General features: G+C 36.8%; 1 protein-coding gene across 3 annotated transcripts in view; it reads right to left on the bottom strand.

Moving 5' to 3' along the window:
- HDHD2 (haloacid dehalogenase like hydrolase domain containing 2) overlaps window positions 1-18,622 on the bottom strand; it is a 41,136-nt gene that overhangs the window by 9,222 nt on the left and 13,292 nt on the right. For all 3 annotated transcript variants that reach the window (XM_061169791.1, XM_061169789.1, XM_061169790.1), the window contains exons 3-5: window positions 16,797-17,000; window positions 11,987-12,071; window positions 462-678 (exon numbers count right to left, since the gene is read on the bottom strand). In XM_061169791.1, the coding sequence (XP_061025774.1) occupies window positions 462-678; window positions 11,987-12,071; window positions 16,797-17,000 (506 nt within the window). The remainder of the gene's footprint in view (window positions 1-461; window positions 679-11,986; window positions 12,072-16,796; window positions 17,001-18,622) is intronic.

The following is an 18,622-nucleotide window of genomic DNA, read 5'->3' as shown; positions in this document are numbered from 1 at the left end:
GGTTCAGCCCTGCCACTCCCAGGCCTGAGGCAATCGATATCTTTAGCTATTTGTGGCACACTGACTGGGAAGTTCTTCCATAAAGCATATACTAGCAAAAAAATCAAAAATGGGAGAATTCTTTGCGTATAGGTGTTCTTTGCATTAATGAATAGTCAAAAAAGTCTAAATCTATGTAGAAGTTTTCTTCAAAAAGACATATAAAGCATTTAATTGCCTTGCAGTTGATGGTCTTTTGAATTGTATATATCTCATCACACTATGAAGAATGTCAGAAATAACATTTCAGTTCTTTAGAATACCAGTAAACAACTACTGGAAAGCCTGTTTTATGGGTAGCCTCTTATTACCATCTGATATCATCAATAAGAGCCTGCTTGTGTTTCAAAGCAGTGCTTCGAAGTTGGCTCCTCCCAGCATGACAGGTAAGCCCAGGGCATTTCCTGGGCTCTTCTACTTACATCTCCAATCATGATGGCCTCCTCAGGTTCACAGCCAGTGCTCCGCAATGCCTCCAAAAAGAACGTTTTCTCTGGTTTCCCCACGACTGTGGCTTTGGTATCTGTGGCATGCTCTAAAGCAGTCACAAATGGTCCAGGCCCCAGGGCTAAGCCATCTTGCCTCTTGTAATACCTGGCTTTGTGGATTGCTATCAGAGGCGCCCCATCCAGGAGCAACCTAGAGAGACAGAGAAAATGGAAATTGGCTAAAAGCAAGGTTTTTATGACTGGAAAAGAATGTCAGACTTACAAAGTGGTTTTATTCACACTCACAGAAACAAATAGTTTCTTATTAACTTTTAATGACTTGCTGTCTTCTAATGAATTCGCTAGGAACTGCTGAGAATTACACTCAGATACACTAAAGAAAGGTGATAGATTATTAAATTTGGGATTGCTTCAACCTTTTACCTTTAGTGGTTTCAGACATATTACCCAAATCACCACGGAAAGAGAATTAAGGGAAGTAAAGCTAAATAAGACACTTGAGGGAAGAAGCTTAACTTAACGAGACAAGTTGTTTCAACCTCCCTAATGGTAAGCGGCAGGCTCCTGAGCCTTTTACAATACGACGCAACTGATGCTGCAGTGACTTGTTCAGCTAACTCCTAAAATACCTGGCTTCCTCTTTCCTCTGCTCCAAAATATGATTCCTTCGAATTCAGAAACTTCATAGAGCATTTTACAAATACTTTCTGCTTGTATCTTTCCCTCTTCATTTTACCTTTTGACTGCTTCGGACGTTACTTGGCAAATCAGGCTGTCTTCCCTGAAGGACACAGCAGTAAGGCTTAAGGGTGAGCCTATACTGTCAAGTCCCTTCCTTCTTCCTGATATAGGACAAATACTCTCATACCAACCGAAAGGGCATAAAGAGCTTTCTCGTTAGAGAACTAAACTCTACATATAGTCAAGGATCCTCATTACTGACTCAGGCAAAACATAACAAATCTAAAAAACCCCACCAACCCCCACCCAAAAAAATCTGCCAACCATCCCAACAGTGCAGCCTATAAGTCACACAGCACAGAGAGTCACACACATATTATCATCTAACCGAATACAGGACATGATATTCTTCTTAAACTGCTTTTAACCAATGTAATAAATGATCTCACTTAGCTTAATTTACTTTAAGTCATCTACTTAGTTAAATATTTAGTATGTCCATCGAGGAAGAATTCATCACATCTTACCCTTCACAATTATGAGTAATTAAGCGCTCCACTATGAAACTGCTAAATTATTCTTGTCAGTGGGCATCGAAATGCCTTCCTGTGGGAGATGCAGGATTCAGACATCTATGATTAAATATTTTATTAAGTAAAAACCAATACTGGACTATTACAGGGCCTTATTGTTAGTTACTACGAATTGCTCACAGCACAGGACGGATCCTTCAAATTTATTCACTAATAGTAATACAAATTTACTTCTTAAAGCAGATCTTAAAATCCAACTGTTAGGAAACCTGATAAGGCCACTATGTTGGCCTTAAAGAACCACAGCTGATAGCAATGAGATAATAATGGGTGATTTATCTATCTCCCCTCTTGTCACCCTGCCCCCAATCCCATTTATTTGCTACTCTACCACGGAACTGGAATTCTTTATGCAACAGACCTCAAAATTGCTTTCCACTTACATAGCTAAACTAAAAACTCATTTGATTTAGCTTTGTTAATATTTTATTATATATTAACTGGGGATGAGACTTATCAGCTTGATTGATGTGTGTACTTAATTCCCGTGCCTTCTCTGGAAGGGCTGAAACTGTGGGTTCCTCTACATTTCTCTAAATGGGAACTGGTTCTTCAGGAGCTTGGAGAAGACAGGCATCTCTCAGGGAAGTGGTTCTTGCTTCTGTCATTCTTCTACGTACAGCATAAGCTTTACTGACTCTTTGAAGAGCCAAGGCATGTTCAGGATAGATTGAAAGGTAAATATTTTCAAGGACACAGATTAAAAGATTTTTGTATAGTTAAACATTTTCAAAATGTAAGAAAATAGACACCCCAATACTTGGGACTGTTTTCACACTTCCTAGACAGGGCAAAAAAAAGTTGGTTGTTTTGTTACCAGAAGTAATGTATCGGGAAGAAATCTGAGAATTTTCTGTCTCTATTTAACTATAAGCCCACTGAGGTGCAAGAAACAAGAAAAAAAGGCATAAAGAAGGCCTGATGCAAAAATCCATGGCTATAAATTCCATGTAGGCAAAGGAAAAAAACTATAAAAAGTCCTAGCCGGGGAGCTGGACCACATTATAAAAATGTTAGGCAGAGCAGTGAGAGAAAAGCTAAGGGGATGACTTAAATTCAGAGCCACAGTACGTTACTGAAAGGGACCATAAAGAACACCAAGTCCGACACGCCCCATTTTACAGATGAGAAGATCGCCTTGTGATGCTGGCCAAGACCAAGGAGAGCCGGAACCCAGAACTCCAGAAAACCAATCCAGCACTCTTCCAAATAAACTCACTTTTTTAGAAAAAATGATCAACTTTTCACCATTTCTGCTGAAGATGGAGCATGTGGAAATGAAATTACACGGCAGCTTAAGAAACCTAATATGCCTGACATCGAACTATTGAGTCCTTTTCTTCCCACCCCCAAAAACGACCCTTCCCCAATCTTTCCCAACTCAGTAAATTGGCCCCATTGCTCAAGCCAGAAACTAGCAGTCATCCTTGATTTCTCACTTTCCCTCACCCTTCCACATCCCTATTATTAGCAAATCCAGTCATTTCCAAGTCCAAAACAAAAACAAAAATTTCTCAAAATGGTCTTACTCCCTCTGGAGAACCTCTGCAATAGTCTTAACTCATCTTTCTGCTTTCTACTCTTCCCCTGTTATTCCAACCCATCGTACATGCAATAGGGGGAGTTTTAAAAGTACAGATGGGATCGCGTCCCTCCCCTGATTAAAACCTTTCAATAACCTCTCATTGCAAACAGTATAAAACCCAAAGTCCTTACCGAAGCTTGCAAGGCCTGGCCTTACGTGGCCACTGTCTGCATCTCCAATCTCAAGTCACCTTCCCCGTCACTGACTATGTATCAAAAACGTACAGTCTTTTCCTGCTTCAGCCCCCACACCTGGTGTTCCCTCCTCCTGAAACAGAGCCCCATACTTTGCACACAGCTATCTTCTGCTCACTTGTCAGGTCTCAGCTTGAATGTCAGCACATCAAAGAAGCCATTCCCAATCTCCCTGCAAAGTGGACTTCCTCCTCACATTTCATCTCTATCTCATCCCCTTTTTCCTTTATATCACTTCCTATAGTTTATAATCCTTACTCAACTGTGTTTGGTTTGTCTTCCTCACTAGCTTACAATCTCCACTATGCCCATTAGTTTTACTCATCACTGTATTTCTTACTTCCAAAAAAAAAAATCCAAAACAAAAACAAAAACAAACCCTGGTACCTTTCACTAAATATTTATCGAATAAGTTAATTAATGGATGAAGCACTGTATGCCTTAGTATCCTGATCTATAAAATGGGGAATAACACTTACCTTCTTGGGGAATAGAGATGATATATGCAAACTTTTTCATACTATCTATCTGACAGTAATGACAATTATTTTTATTCATAAATATAGGAAGTGTACTGTCTGTGCTACTTAAAATAGGTAACAGCAAATCACTTCACATTTGTGGGCCCCGGTTTCTTATCAAATGAAGGAACTGAATCAGATCAGGTCTTTTCACTCTCAACACTTCTGACTTTTTTTTACTGAAAAATGCTTTATGTGGGGGGATCTGTCCTATACCTGTGGGATGTTTAGCCGCATCCATGGCCTCTACCCACTAGATGCCAGTAGCACTCTTCTTCCCCCAGTTGTGACATCCAAAAATGTCTCCAGACATTGCTGAATGTCCCCTGGGGAGGAAAAATGTCCCCAGTTGAGAACAAATGAACTAGGTGATGCCAAAATCTTGACATTCAATACATTTAAAACTAATACCAATCAACCTGACAAACACAACTATCAAAAGTTCAAATTAAAACAATAGCAAATCATGAAATATATCAAGAGAAAATCCCATCAACACTTAATTAATTGAAACCCCCAGAATATCTCCAATATCATACTGACACAGCAATTTTCTCATTAATAGTAGACTACCTACTATCACCACTTCTATCTGGTATTGTAGTTCCCAGAGAGTGTAATAAAGCAAGAAAAAGAAAAGAAAATACAAAGATTGGTAGGTGTGAAGTAAAATTGTCATTATTTGTGGTTGACAACTGTCCATGTAGAAAATCCGATTCAAAAGATTCTATAAATAAATTATTAGAATTAGCAAGTGAATGTAAGAAGGTCATGAATACAAGGTTAACATACAAAATCTCAATTATACTTCTATGTATTAGCAACAAGCAATTAAAAGTGAAATTTAACAAAATACCACTGATAATCGCATCAAACAACATAAAATACAAGGATTAATTTAACAAAATTTCTAAGACCTATACTCTAAAAACTGCAAAACACTGAAGAATGTAAGACTAAAATCTAAATAAATGGAGATATATTCCATCTTCATAGACTGGAAGACACATTACTGTTCAGTAAATTCGACCCAAATCCACAGATTTAATAAAGTAGCAATCAAACTCCTAGTGAGCTTTTTTTTGGTGGAAATTGACAAGTTGATTCCAAAATTTATATGGAAACGATGCAGAATCTTAAAAAGGATTAAGTTGAAGAATGTATACTACCAGATATTAAGATTTATTATAGAGCTACAGTATTCAAGACAGTGTGGAAGTGCACAAGTATAGATAAAAAATCTAGAAACAGAGCCACACATATATAGTCACTTGATTTATGTCAAAGCACTAAAACATCACTGCAATTCTGTGAGGCTTTTGAAAGAATGGATCTACGCAATAAATGTTGCAGAAGCAACTGGATATCTGTAAAGAAAAAATGAAATTTACTTCACATAATTCACAAAAGTTAACTCAAAATAGACCTTAGACCTAATTGCTAAAGGTAGAACAATAAAGCTTGCAGAAGAAAACACAGGAGAATATCTTCATGACCCTGAGGTGGGCAAAAATTTCTTAGGCATAACAGAAGAAAATATTGACAAATTGGACTCCATCAAAATTAAAAACTTCATGTTCTCATACTGTTAAAAGAATGAACTGGCAAACCACAGACAGGGATAGGACATCTGCAGTACATATATCCAACCAAAGACTTGTGTGTACATAACACATACATAACCCCAACCAATCACTAAGAAAATTATAACCCAATCAGAAGCGATAAAAGACTTGAACGTGTAGATCACAAAAGAAGTTATCCAATAGCCAATAAGTATATGAAAAGGCTTCAACAATATTACTCACCAGGGAAATACGAATTGAAACTCAGTAAGCTACCACTATACACACCAGAAAGAATAGCTACAATGATATAGACTAACGAGAGACTAGTGAGAATGTGAAGCAACTGGAACTCTTGTTCATAGCTGGTGGGTCATAACATATGACTCCACATTATCACTGTGGAAAATTGTTTGGCAATATTTACTAAAGCTAAGCAAGTACTTATCCTATTATCCAGTAATTTCACTTCCAGATACAGACCCAAGAGAAATGAGTGGATATGTCCCCAAAAAACATGTAGAAGAATGTTCATAGCAGCTTTCTTCTTAACAGCCAAAACTGGAAAAATCCAAACGTCCATTAACAATTGAATAAATTGTGGAATATACATACAATAGACTACTACACAACAACAAAAATAAAGAACAAACAAAACAAAAACAAAGTACTGCTACATGCAACAATTTGGATAAATCTCAAAAACAGACCAAAAACAAAATGCTACAACTGTGTGATTTCATTCATATGAAGATCAAAAACTGGCAATATTGATAGAAGTCAGAGTAGTGGTTACCTTGAGGAAGGGGTGGTATTGACTGGGATAGAGAGCCGTCTAGGGCGCTGGAAATGTTCTGTCTCGTGATCAGAGTGGGGGGTTACACAGGTATATCTATGTGTCAATTTTTATTGAGTTGTACACTGACAATCTGTATACCTTATTGTACCTGTTATACATCAATTTTAAAAGATCAGTAACAATATATTTATGTGGTTTATTCACCTAAAGCTTTTATTTAGAGTAGCAAGAGTTGCCTTGATCATAAAAGAATCTCCCCAATTAAAAAATGAGTAGTGACTAATATTTTTTTTTTTATTTTTTAAAACTTCCACCAAAGATGGCTTTTTTTTTAAATTTATGGCTGTGTTGGGTCTTCGTTTCTGTGCGAGGGCTTTCTCTAGTTGTGGCAAGCGGGGGCCACTCTTCATCGCGGTGCGCGGGCCTCTCACCATTGCGGCCTCTCTCGCTGCGGGGCACAGGCTCCAGACGCGCAGGCTCAGCAATTGTGGCTCACGGGCCCAGTTGCTCCGCGGCATGCGGGACCCTCCCAGACCAGGGCTCGATCCCGCGTCCCCTGCATTGGCAGGCAGACTCTCAACCACTGCGCCACCAGGGAAGCCCAGTGACTAATATAAAACTCAATTCTGTATTCTGTGATCTTCAAATTGGCATATAAAGTTGTTCTGCATATACTAATGGAACGCTTTAAATAACTCAAGTTCTTAAGTCTTCAACAATTTCTCATCTCCAGAGTGTTTTATTTTTATAGTCTGGACCTTAGTTAAAAAGATTGCATAGCAGTCAGCCCTTTCAAAATGGCAACAGCTCACAGAAATATTTCTAATTTAAGCCCTACTGCCACACTGTTCTAGAATTCCTTATGCCCAGGGCTCTTAGAAAAGATTCAGGAGCTGCTGTACAAATGCAGTAACTGAGGCCATTATTGTTGATTTTTCCCCTCCCCTTCCCTTCTTCCCTTTGCAAGGAATTGAATATATTAGTAATTAAACTTTTTATTCTTTTCTTAATGAGAAGGGGAAAAGAAAGCAATCCAACATTCAACAGAAACCATTTACGGGGATAAGAATCTCTTCCCCAAACACACGAGAAACTAATTTCTGCACACCTCTAAGACTTTTGGAGGATTCTTGTACCTTGTAACAATTATAGGAAAGAAGGCATTAACAAAGCTTCAAAACATTATTCTTAAGCAGCCTTCATCTCCGCATTTAAATGTGAAAGTTATAATGATGTCACTTATCTTCAATTGTAACAACATTTTAATAAGCTCCTCGAGAAGCTGGAGGGCAGCTGCTCTTAATGTAGAAAAATTTTTTTTTCTGTGAACAATTTTTTTTTTTTTTAATTTTGGGTATATAACACATCACTATTTTTTTTTAAATTTTATTTATTTATTTATTTATGGCTGTGTTGGGTCTTCGTTTCTGTGCGAGGGCTTTCTCTAGTTGCGGCAAGTGGGGGCCCCTCTTCATCGCGGTGCGCGGGCCTCTCCCTATCGCGGCCTCTCTTGTTGCGGAGCACAGGCTCCAGACGCGCAGGCTCAGCAATTGTGGCTCACGGGCCCAGTCGCTCCGCGGCATGTGGGATCTTCCCAGACCAGGGCTCGAACCCGTGTCCCCTGCATTGGCAGGCAGACTCTCAACCACTGCGCCACCAGGGAAGCCCTCTGTGAACTATTCTTAAGTTAAGCAATTTCCATGCAGCTTTTCCCCAAAATTCCTTTGATCCAGCAACTGTACTTCTGAGAAAACATGTTATGGAAATATAAATATTGCTTAACAAACATGTTCAGAAGTTTTTTTAAAAAACTAACTCATGAAACCTGGAAATAACTAACAATCAGAAATACATGGCTATACAATTTATTGCACTTTTTAAAGTGGAATATGCTCTGGGAATCAAATATGTTTTAGAAGAATATTTAAGAATATAGAAAAACATGCACAATATATTGTCGGGTTTTTAAAAGGCAATTACCGCATACTATGTATACACTCTCATTTTTGTCTAAATATATATGTGCATGGAAACAAACTAGCTATATGCTAAAATGTTAACTGTAGTTTTCTTAGGTGGAGAATCACTGGTAATTTTGTTTATTCATGTTTCTTTTTTGAGCATTTGAAAATTTCCACAATGAGGACATATTAATTTAACATCTTTATTGGAGTATAACTGCTTTACAATGTTGTGTTAGTTTTTGCTGTATAACAAAGTGAATCAGCTATACGTATACATATATCCCCATATCTCCTCCCTCTTGTGCCTCCCTCCCACCCTCCCTATCCCACCCCTCTAGGTGGTCACAAAGCACCGAGCTGATCTCCCTGTGCTATGCAGCTGCTTCCCACTAGCTATTTATTTAACATTTGGTAGTGTATATAAGTCAATGCTACTGTCTCACTTCGTCCCAGCTTATGCTTCCCCCTCCCTGTGTCCACAAGTCCATTCTCTACATCTGTGTCTTTATTCCGGGAGGACGTATTAATTTTGAGGTTATTAGATATTTTTTAGTCTTGTTAATACCAAGTTCATTTAGATTAAGTGATCTGCTTGCCCAGGTAGGCTTTCTCCTAATAGAATTTAATTAAAATTGGTCCCTTACTAAAATGCTCAAGCTTTTTTTTTCCTAACAGGTCAGAAGATGAAAAAAGACCTTGCTACAAGCTAGTACTACAACTGTGAAAATGAATGAACTGGAGTTATAGGTATTCATATTGATGAATCATACATTATTTCTAGGGAAGAAAGCAAACTGATGTGCACATAAAGTATAAAACATGCAAGATAATACTACATATTGTCTAGAAATACCTACGTATGTGTTACAAGTATAAAGAAATACAAGACAATGATAAACAGAAATTCACAATCCTGATTACTTTTGGGTCTTGGCTGACAAAACGTAGGAGGGATACACAGGGGATATCAAACATGTTCATAACCTGTATTTCTTAAACCGATTGACAGGCATATGGGTATTCATTATATTACACTTTGTACCTTTTAGTATTAGGTAAAAGGAAAAAAGCCATCCATGGCCCTCAGGATTTGAATGTTTCATAGAATCCAAGCCCAAATCACGTCTATCCCCTATAAGTGGTTCATATCCTTCCCCAAAATCAATTCTTTAAAATTCAGTGTTTTCAATTTTATTCAGACATTTAAGACATTTTTGCAGACAGAGTATACTATGCATTTCAGGGGGGCCTACCCACTCAAAATACAGTAAATAAGAGGAGTGTAATGTGGAAGGTTGATGTATCTGGCTGAGGGCAATATGCCCCTAAAGCTGGTATTCAAGGCAGCTATGCAACGGGGTTTAAAATACAATGTTTATTCTCATTAAGAACCTGAATAGTAATTTAACTAATTGGCGGTGCATTTGAGATATCACAATCCAAACAGCTGTATTCATTGGTTGGAAGGCATAGTCTCTGTGGAGACATCAATACGCAAAGAAGGGCAAGACCTAAAATCCTTTTGTTAACTTTCCACTCAGCTGTTAAGTGCATTTGTGAAATTAGAGTTGACTTATAAGTGCACTGTAATGCTTTAAAATGTGTTTAAAAAAATCAATATGGTTAGGGAAGTGTACTAATTAGACAGCTTCCAAGCAATTACAAAGTCAGTATTATATCAACATACATTTTTATTACCCTGAGTCTAGTATTTATCTAAGACAGAGACCTCCCAACTTCCTATTAAATAGGTCCTTCCCAAATTACCAGCTAAAATCAATCAATACCTTCTCCTTGAATTCTGTGGTTCAGAAATGAATAAAATGTAGCAGGGGGTAAATTCAGAAGTAAGAAATAATAGCAGGTTCTCTATTCCAAATGAAAACTGGTTTTGGTTATAGCTATAAACCTTAAGGAGCAGGTGAGATAATCCCTTTGTCCCCCTGTCCCCCAAGAAGCTAGAGTAGAAAACTGAAGTAGGTGAAGCAAAGAAATTTTAATACTCAAGCAATCTGGCACAATAGTGGATCTTCGGGAAATAATGTCTACTGAGCAATTATAAAAAGTGAATTTGTTTTTATTTAAACAAAGGCTTGACTATCACAGTAACTAAGAGAGTCACAAATAAAAGTACATTCAGTAGCCATAGTTTTCATAACCGAGGATCTAAAATTAATGTGCAAATGGAAAAAAGGTGACTGTTCCCAAAGGGCTCTTTCTGGCCACATAGATTGTACACAGGGTAGCCATCTTCAAGAGCAAATAATGTGCCCAGACTTGTGAACCTTGTAGTGAGTTTTAACATTTTGATTCTAGAACATATACATCAAGAAGTGAAGTCTACATCAAGTATAAGTTAGAATGATTCTTGAATATCTTCGTATTGGTAAGAAAATGATGTTAAATTCCAAAAATCTACCAAGCTATTAAAGAAATTTTTTTTAAAGTTAGTTCAATGTACATCTATGCAATATGTAGGACTACTTAACTTGTCATAAATTTAAAGGCAAATTACACTGTTTAATGTTCAACAAGAAGCAAAAGGTAAGATGAAAAATGAAAAATCTATAAAAAATGAAAAATCCAAGGGGAAAAAAATCACAATCTCACTCTAGAGTAGACTTGCGAATAAATTCTGATCCAATTTAGTTTAGAAAGTATGAGAACCAGTATGCAGTCTGCCTTTTGGAAGTAGCAGTAAAAAGTTCATACAGGTAAAATGCACACACAAGCGAAGATTTATAACATTTTACATGTTAGTCGTGGTTCCCCAATTTCTACCAACAGCCACTGGAACCCCTCCATGTATATAGCCCACAGTTCGAAGAGCCCCACCCTAAACTGTTAATTGCATTTTTCAATAATTTTTTCTTTCCATTCCCAGGAATACAAACAAGTGATCCTAATGCTGTGGTCATAGGATTGGCACCAGACCATTTTCATTATCACCTCCTGAACCCACACAGGGAGTGTTCTCTATCACAGGCACTTAGGTTAGATATCTAGATGTCGACTCACTGTTCTTCTTCACCCCCTTGACCCAACTGTCCATCAAGTCATGCTGACAATACCAGAATCTCGTTTTCTTCATCCCTACTGCCACAATCACAGATCAGACTACCATTATCACTCGTCGAATAATTTCTTTGAAAGTGTGGTCAAACGTGCCAACTTTTTTCGATAGCCTGGATTCTCGCTGGAGGAGGAATCACATTTACTGTTTTGGGTGAATTAGCCTGGATCTTATTTTCCTTCAGAGATCATAGTCAGTGAAGAATCACAGGAGTGATAATAAAAGATAAAACTCCTAGCTTTAGATTTACAATTTGATTATGAATTTCTGCCCCAGAATATTGATCCTACGAACCAGAAAAACCCCAGTGATCATCACGTTTTAACATATTGATTATTTTTTAAAAACTAAGGAAGACAGTAATAAATATTTAATGTTGATCTTGAAGTGATCTTTAAGATATCTGTCCACCTACAATCTAGGTGGCCAGAAAGTAAATTATGTATAACCTTACATGACAAAGACTTAAGAAGAGAAGAAGGGAGTATATGATCACATGAAAAATAAACAGCTAAAGACTTACCGGAACGCTTGATTCAGAATTTGATAATGAAAATGGTCTGGTGCCAATCCTATGACCACAGCATTAGGATCACTTGTTTGTATTCCTGGGAATGGAAAGAAAAAATTATTGAAAAATGCAATTAACAGTAATGTCACATTTTATTATAAAGTAGTTTTAGTCAATCAAGTACAAATTTTTGCCGCAGCAATAATCTGAAGTTTAAGAGATTATCCTGCCCAGTGTACTTTAGAAGTATCAGCTATAACTTAAAAAAAAAAAAGGTCTCCTAGTATTTCTGTATATTCCTTTTGCATGGTCTTACAGCTACTGAGTAACTAGAAGATCTGAACTGAAACTTATAACCTGATGTTCTCAAACAAGCAACAATTTCTAACTTCAAAAAGCTTTACTGATTAAAATCAACAAGAAGAGCCACAGTTCTCTATGAGCTATCAGATCAATAGCAACTGATGAGGGACTGAAAACCTAACAGGCAAGGGAAATTAGACTCTCTAGGTGACACAGCTGAGGCTAACACCATCATGATAAATACGGAATGCACTGTAGGGTCTATAGTTTTCTACATAATACCTAATCCACTTCTAGTTTCACAAATATTATTCTATAATTAAAGCATGTTTTAAGGCCTTGGTACCTGATGACAAGACTTTAGATACAAGAACCAAACAAGTACTTTCACCATCACAGTTATTAAAACTCTGATTGAAGTGTCTGTGCATTATCCATATGCCGATTCCTATTTGCCTCTCTTATTGCCTGCCTTTAAGCATTCTCATTATCGATTCTACCAAAATGTGAGGGGAGGAAACAGAGCAGATACCCAAGACTTCCAATTTCCTCCTTACCAGCAGCCATGAGTATTGAGTAATTGGTTAAAGTTTGTTAAAGGAAGAAAATAAAATCAATGGCCACAGTTAAGAGTTGGAGTTTTATGTGTTCTTTTTATTATCTCCATCTACCACTGGCTAAGATATTCAATATTAGCCAAGATATTTCCATTCCCTTCAAAAACCTATCTACTTTGGGTATTTTCATGTATACAAAGATGTTGCAAGATTAGTCTTACATCAAATAACAAAGATTTCTTCCAGACCAGAGACTGTGCTTATATATGTCAACTCCAGCTCACTACTGCACAACTAGAAACTTTCTTCAAATAAAGTAAAAAATCTGAATAAAAAATTGTTTTGCAGTACTTCAGCTAACTCAGAAATATAAATACACTGATTATAGAATGTATTTGTCATTGTTTTTGGTAGCCCAGTTTCTGAATACCATTTTCATAATTAGGGAATCCACTAGCTCATAAGGCTTAGTGAGGAGCAGAGCTCACCCTCTCCTGAGAGGATGAAAACACCAGATACTTATTTTCCAGGCTCTCTGCAGCTACGGGTACTGGCCTGAGACAGAGGTTCTGCCAATCAAAAGCACCCCCCCCACCAGGGCTTTAAACTGGGAGCTAGGAACATAAAGCAGCAGGGAGAACCTCACTGGAAATTCTGAGGCAGCAGTGCTAGATGGAACTTCCAATCTCCAGTGCTACTGGGGTGAGCAGGCAAGCTGCAGAGGTCAGTGTTCAGCAGGGACACTGAGGGCGCCGGATCAGTTCTGCATGAGACGTCGCACGCTGCTCCTCAGCGCACAGCCCCTGAGGCTAATCTCCAGCTCCCCTGGGCAGTTAGTTCTGTGGGCTACAGTCTTTTTTCTTTTTGTCATGGATATTTAAAAAATATTTAAAAATAGAAAGACTAGCTCATAATGAGCCCTGATGTACCCATCACCCAGCTTTAAAGGTCATCAACGTTTTGCCAATCTTATTTACCATTCTCTACATTTTTAAAAGTCTTTTAAGTATATTCCAGTATCATCTCACCCTTTCATATTTCAGTACGTATCATTAACTGATAAAGACCTAAAAAAAAAACCCATCTTAACATTATTACACCAACAAAGTTCATAATAATTCTTTAATATCACTCAATACCTAGTCCACATTTGAATCTCCCCAAATGTCTCAAAATGTCTTTTTACATCTGATATGTAATTGGCACCCGACAAGGTCCATATATTGTATTTGATTGTTATCTTTTACATCTCATTCTACAGCAACATTCCTCTCCACTTACTGGAGCAACTAGACCATTAATCTTGGAAAAGGTCCCACATTCTGGATTTGGCTGATTGCTTGTGATATTATTTAATTTATTCCTTTACTCTTATTATTTCCTATAAACCAGTAATTGAATCTAGAGGCTTCATAAGTTCACATTCAATTACTAGGCAAGAGTACTTATAGGCAATGCTATGAATTTCCAATTATATCACATCACGAAGCACAAGAGTTCTGCTTGTTCTACTTCCAGTGACGTTAAGATTGATCAATAGGTTCAAGTGGTGTCAGCCTGATTCCTCCATTTTGAAGTTCCCCATCAACTCTTCACCTAATGTGTTTAAAATCTATTGATATTGTTGCCTATTTCACTAGGGTTTGCCAAATGGTGATTTTCTAATTCTGCCATTCCTTTTGCATTTACTAGCTATAATTCTTCTATAAAGAACTTACCCTCATCAAATATTTAGTTACTATAAAATATAGTTAAAATAGGAAAGGCAGGATAAATACTTGTTTCATTTATCCATTTTCAGAATGAGTTACTGCCCTAACAACTTCCCATAGTGACCAATGAGTTTTGTGGGGTTGAATATCATTTTGAACTTTTTATATGTATGATGCATTGCAATCTGTTGCAATCAGTATTCTTTTTGACGCTCAAACTATCCCTTCAAATTGGCTTCAGTGTCCTTTAGGCATGACCTTATTAGTTTTCAATAGTTTCCTTGCTAACAATTAGTTATTCCAGACTCATCTTATACAACGCCTGCCCAGATCTGGAATCACCCATTTCTCCAAGGAACTAAAGTGGGAAACCATAGTAGACACCAGTCTGACCACTGGGCTTCACTGCTTCTATGCCTTTTTAGTAGAAGATCTAGATAATATGTACTTTTTGAGAGAACAAGGGAGTTGATAATATTTTTAATTCAAAATTATACATACCTCATTTGATTTTTATATTTCTATCTCTTTTCACTTACACTTAAAATCTGGAGTACTAACAATACTAGCGTAACTACTACTTTATCCTATAATACATCTATAATTACAAAATAATATCAACACTACTAGTAACACTAATACTACTGAATGCAGTTTTAGATTTCTTTGCAGTTCTTTTATCCTTAGAATTGATCCCCCCATGAATGAACTGTCAAAACACTGAATTTTAAAGTCATCTGAAGTAATTCTTTTCTCTGAGTGGTTATGTCACCAACTTTATATAGAGTTCATTTGTTTCAATCTGTTTTTGGTTTTCAGGGATTGGTTTGTTTTTAACTTTTTAATTGTCTTTTAAATATGTAAAATATTTACATGGTTCCAAAGTCAAAACTAGATAATAACGTACTTTTAGAGAAATCACCTCTCCTCTTCCCACCCTCCCCCTTTAGATAACCATTTTTACTAGTTTTTCATTTATCTTCCTTCAGCTTCCTTTCACAAATATAAGACAAATACATTTATATCCATTTTCCTCTCATTTTCTTACACAGAGAAAAGCGTGTAAGGCTTTCTATACCATAATTTTTTCACTTAATATATCCTATGAAGATCACTCTTATCAGGATATAGAATTCGCCATTACTTATCTTTCAGCTACAAAGCATTCCATTTTGTGGACATTTCATAGTTTTAATCAGTCTCTTCCAATGAACATTTGGGTTGTTTCCAAGCTTTTATTATTACAAATAAGGTCATAATGAACAACCTACCTTATTTATATGTCCTTGCACATTTTTGTCACTGCTTATTGGAGATAGATTCCTACAAGAGGCAGTACTGCTTCACATGCAATTTTGAGAGCTACTGCCAAATTCCTCTCTGCAGGAGTTGTGCCATTTTATATCCTGTCAGCAGTCAGATTTTTTAATAAATTTACTTTCTGTTTAATTCACCCAAAGTTGGTTTCTGTTTTTTGCAAATTCTGATTGACACACAGTTATATTTCCTGATAGTATAAGTTCTGAGGTTCTGCCTAACTATATATCCATGCTGAAGTTCTCTAATCATTATTTGTAAAGCTATCACATGGTTTTATAATGATGTATTTATACCCATTTTTTCTATATTGTGTATTTCACTCTGAGTATCATCTACAAAAAGCAGTGTGGCAAAGCTTCATAACACAAGGATATTTTTCCTGTTTGTTAATTTTTCCAAAGAGAAAAGTTTTATTTTCTCTTGATTGAAAATATTTCATGGTCATTGCAAAAACTTCACACCATACAGAATGACATCTATTTTTAAACAAGTTGACCTTGGTTTATCTCATATAATCAAACTAATACAGTGGCTCCAGGAATAACGATTATAATACTTAAAGAAATCTTAACCTGTGTTTTTTCAAACTGTGGGCCATGATCCATTAGTAGATGGTGAAACTAATCTGGAGGACTCTAAGCAGCACCAAAATCACACAGTTAAGTAAACTAAATGGAAAACAGAGTACATCTCACAAGTAAGAGTATTGTTTAACATATACAAATACACATACATACGTCCTGGATTTCTATGTAATGTGTTTCACTTATTTTGGAGTGCAGTCAAAACAGGTTTGAGAAACACCAATTTAGATTCAAACTACTGTTGACAGAGGAAATCTGACTAAACACTTCTAAACATCCAGTTTTAAGAATGATTTATAAGCAGATATGAAGAACCAATTTTTAAATCTTTCCAAATTTCTCCTACCTTTAAAATCAGGTAGGGCCCGATCATCAACCAGCAGCATGGGTCGGACTTGTTTCTGCTCTACCAAGTTTCTGGCTGCAGTCAGAGAAGTGAATATTTCATCTTCAGAGATATCAAACTCCAATTTTTTCAATCTTTCCAAGAGGTCTTTCTTGCTCTCTTTGGTTGTATTGGTCACAAACCTAACCATTACAGAAGTAGCACGTAGCCTGGAAAAGTAAAATCCAGGTGTCAATAGGCAACTTTTACATTCCAGCTCCATAAAACCTAATTTGGTAGCACTTGCCAAAGGTCAGAAAATTAAGGGTAAGTCACTGAGTAAGTGTTTTTGTGGCCAGTAGGTTTTATAATCTATTCAAAATTGCTTACAGATTATCCACACCCTGTGGACTGCTTCATCTCCAAAGGCTGTAAGGTCTACCTTTTCAAGGGCCTACTATACTTTAACTGAATTTTACTACAGGGTTTTAGTAAAGAAGTAAAAAACAAAAACAAAACAAAAAAACCCAACACTTAGTAACCACCATACTCACAGAATATGAGAGGTGAAAGTTATCTTAGAGATTATCTACTAGTGTAACCTTCTGAAGATGAGAAAACTCAGGCCTAGCGGATTAATGACTGGGCTCAGCTGTACACAGCTGGGCAGCAGTAGGGCTGTGACAAGAACTCCAGCCTATGTCCTAGACAGGGTCTGACCCCCTATACTAAGAGAACAGAGGACACCTCAAGAGTTCTTCCTTCCTCTTAGCCAATTAGACACTGGCTAAGCCCTAATGTGCTACTAAGTTTACAAACAGAAACTACTTGGAGAAAGAAACATTCCAATTTTACAGACTGGAATGTGTTTTCCCTTTGAACTACTTTTGATTCCATAATCTGCTTTTGGAACCTAAACTGGCAATCAGGTATCAGAGAAAGAATTCATGATAGCCCAGCTTTCTTTCAAAACAAAAATTATTTTCTTGGTCCTACAGTCCTTTAACCTAAAAATAATTTACCTACAATTAAAATTTTTATATTAATACCCCATTGCTTTTTATCTTATACCTGCCCCAAATAGACACAAGGCATAAAGCACTATCCACAATTTAAAATAAGCAAGCAAATAAAACAGAAAAGAGATTTTTAAGAATTCAAAGAGCATTCATAAATTTATATGATTAAATAGTTCATTATAATCATGATTATCTCTATAATATCTGTATGGTAGCTTTTCTGAAAAACACATTAAATTTGGTAGTTTATCTCTCAAAAGAAATTGAATACTTCAACGTAACTATTATCTTAAAAATGAACAAGTCTAAGTACTGAAATGATCATATCATTTTTAACGAGCATTTTAAAAACCTTTTCTTTTTGCTAGTCCCTCAACTTCCCTTAGTCTGTTTGTTTCTATAGAAACCAAAACTGGCAGTTGACAGTATAGCAATCTCTCTGGGATGGAAACCCGCCAGTGTCAGTGAGAGAACAATCTGTAAGGCTCCTGCCCCTCCAGAATGGCAGGCTCATAGTTTACAGAGGTACTTAGAGATGTCATTCATTGTTCACCAGAAATAAGATTTTTCTTTCCATCCAGAGCAGAAAGCTCATCTTTGAAGCAGTAAAAGCTCTTGTCCAACAGGAGAGGAGACTGATCGATAGACATCCTTTTCCCTAGAAAGTCTGAGAGAGACCATGGCAAGGAGTCAAGAGAAAGTCCCCGTCTCCAACTGATTTACTTCAGGCTTTAAACATGTTGTTGTCCACCTGTAAAATGAATGTCATGACTGCTGGCTAAGTCAACAGCTTCCAAATGACGCCTACCAGATCTAAAATCTCTTCAC

The sequence above is a fragment of the Eubalaena glacialis genome, chromosome 15 (assembly GCF_028564815.1).
Source record: "Eubalaena glacialis isolate mEubGla1 chromosome 15, mEubGla1.1.hap2.+ XY, whole genome shotgun sequence".
NCBI classification, from domain to species: Eukaryota; Metazoa; Chordata; class Mammalia; order Artiodactyla; family Balaenidae; genus Eubalaena; species Eubalaena glacialis.
Note: the sequence above shows the minus strand (reverse complement) of the source record. Positions and strands in the feature narration are given on the sequence as shown.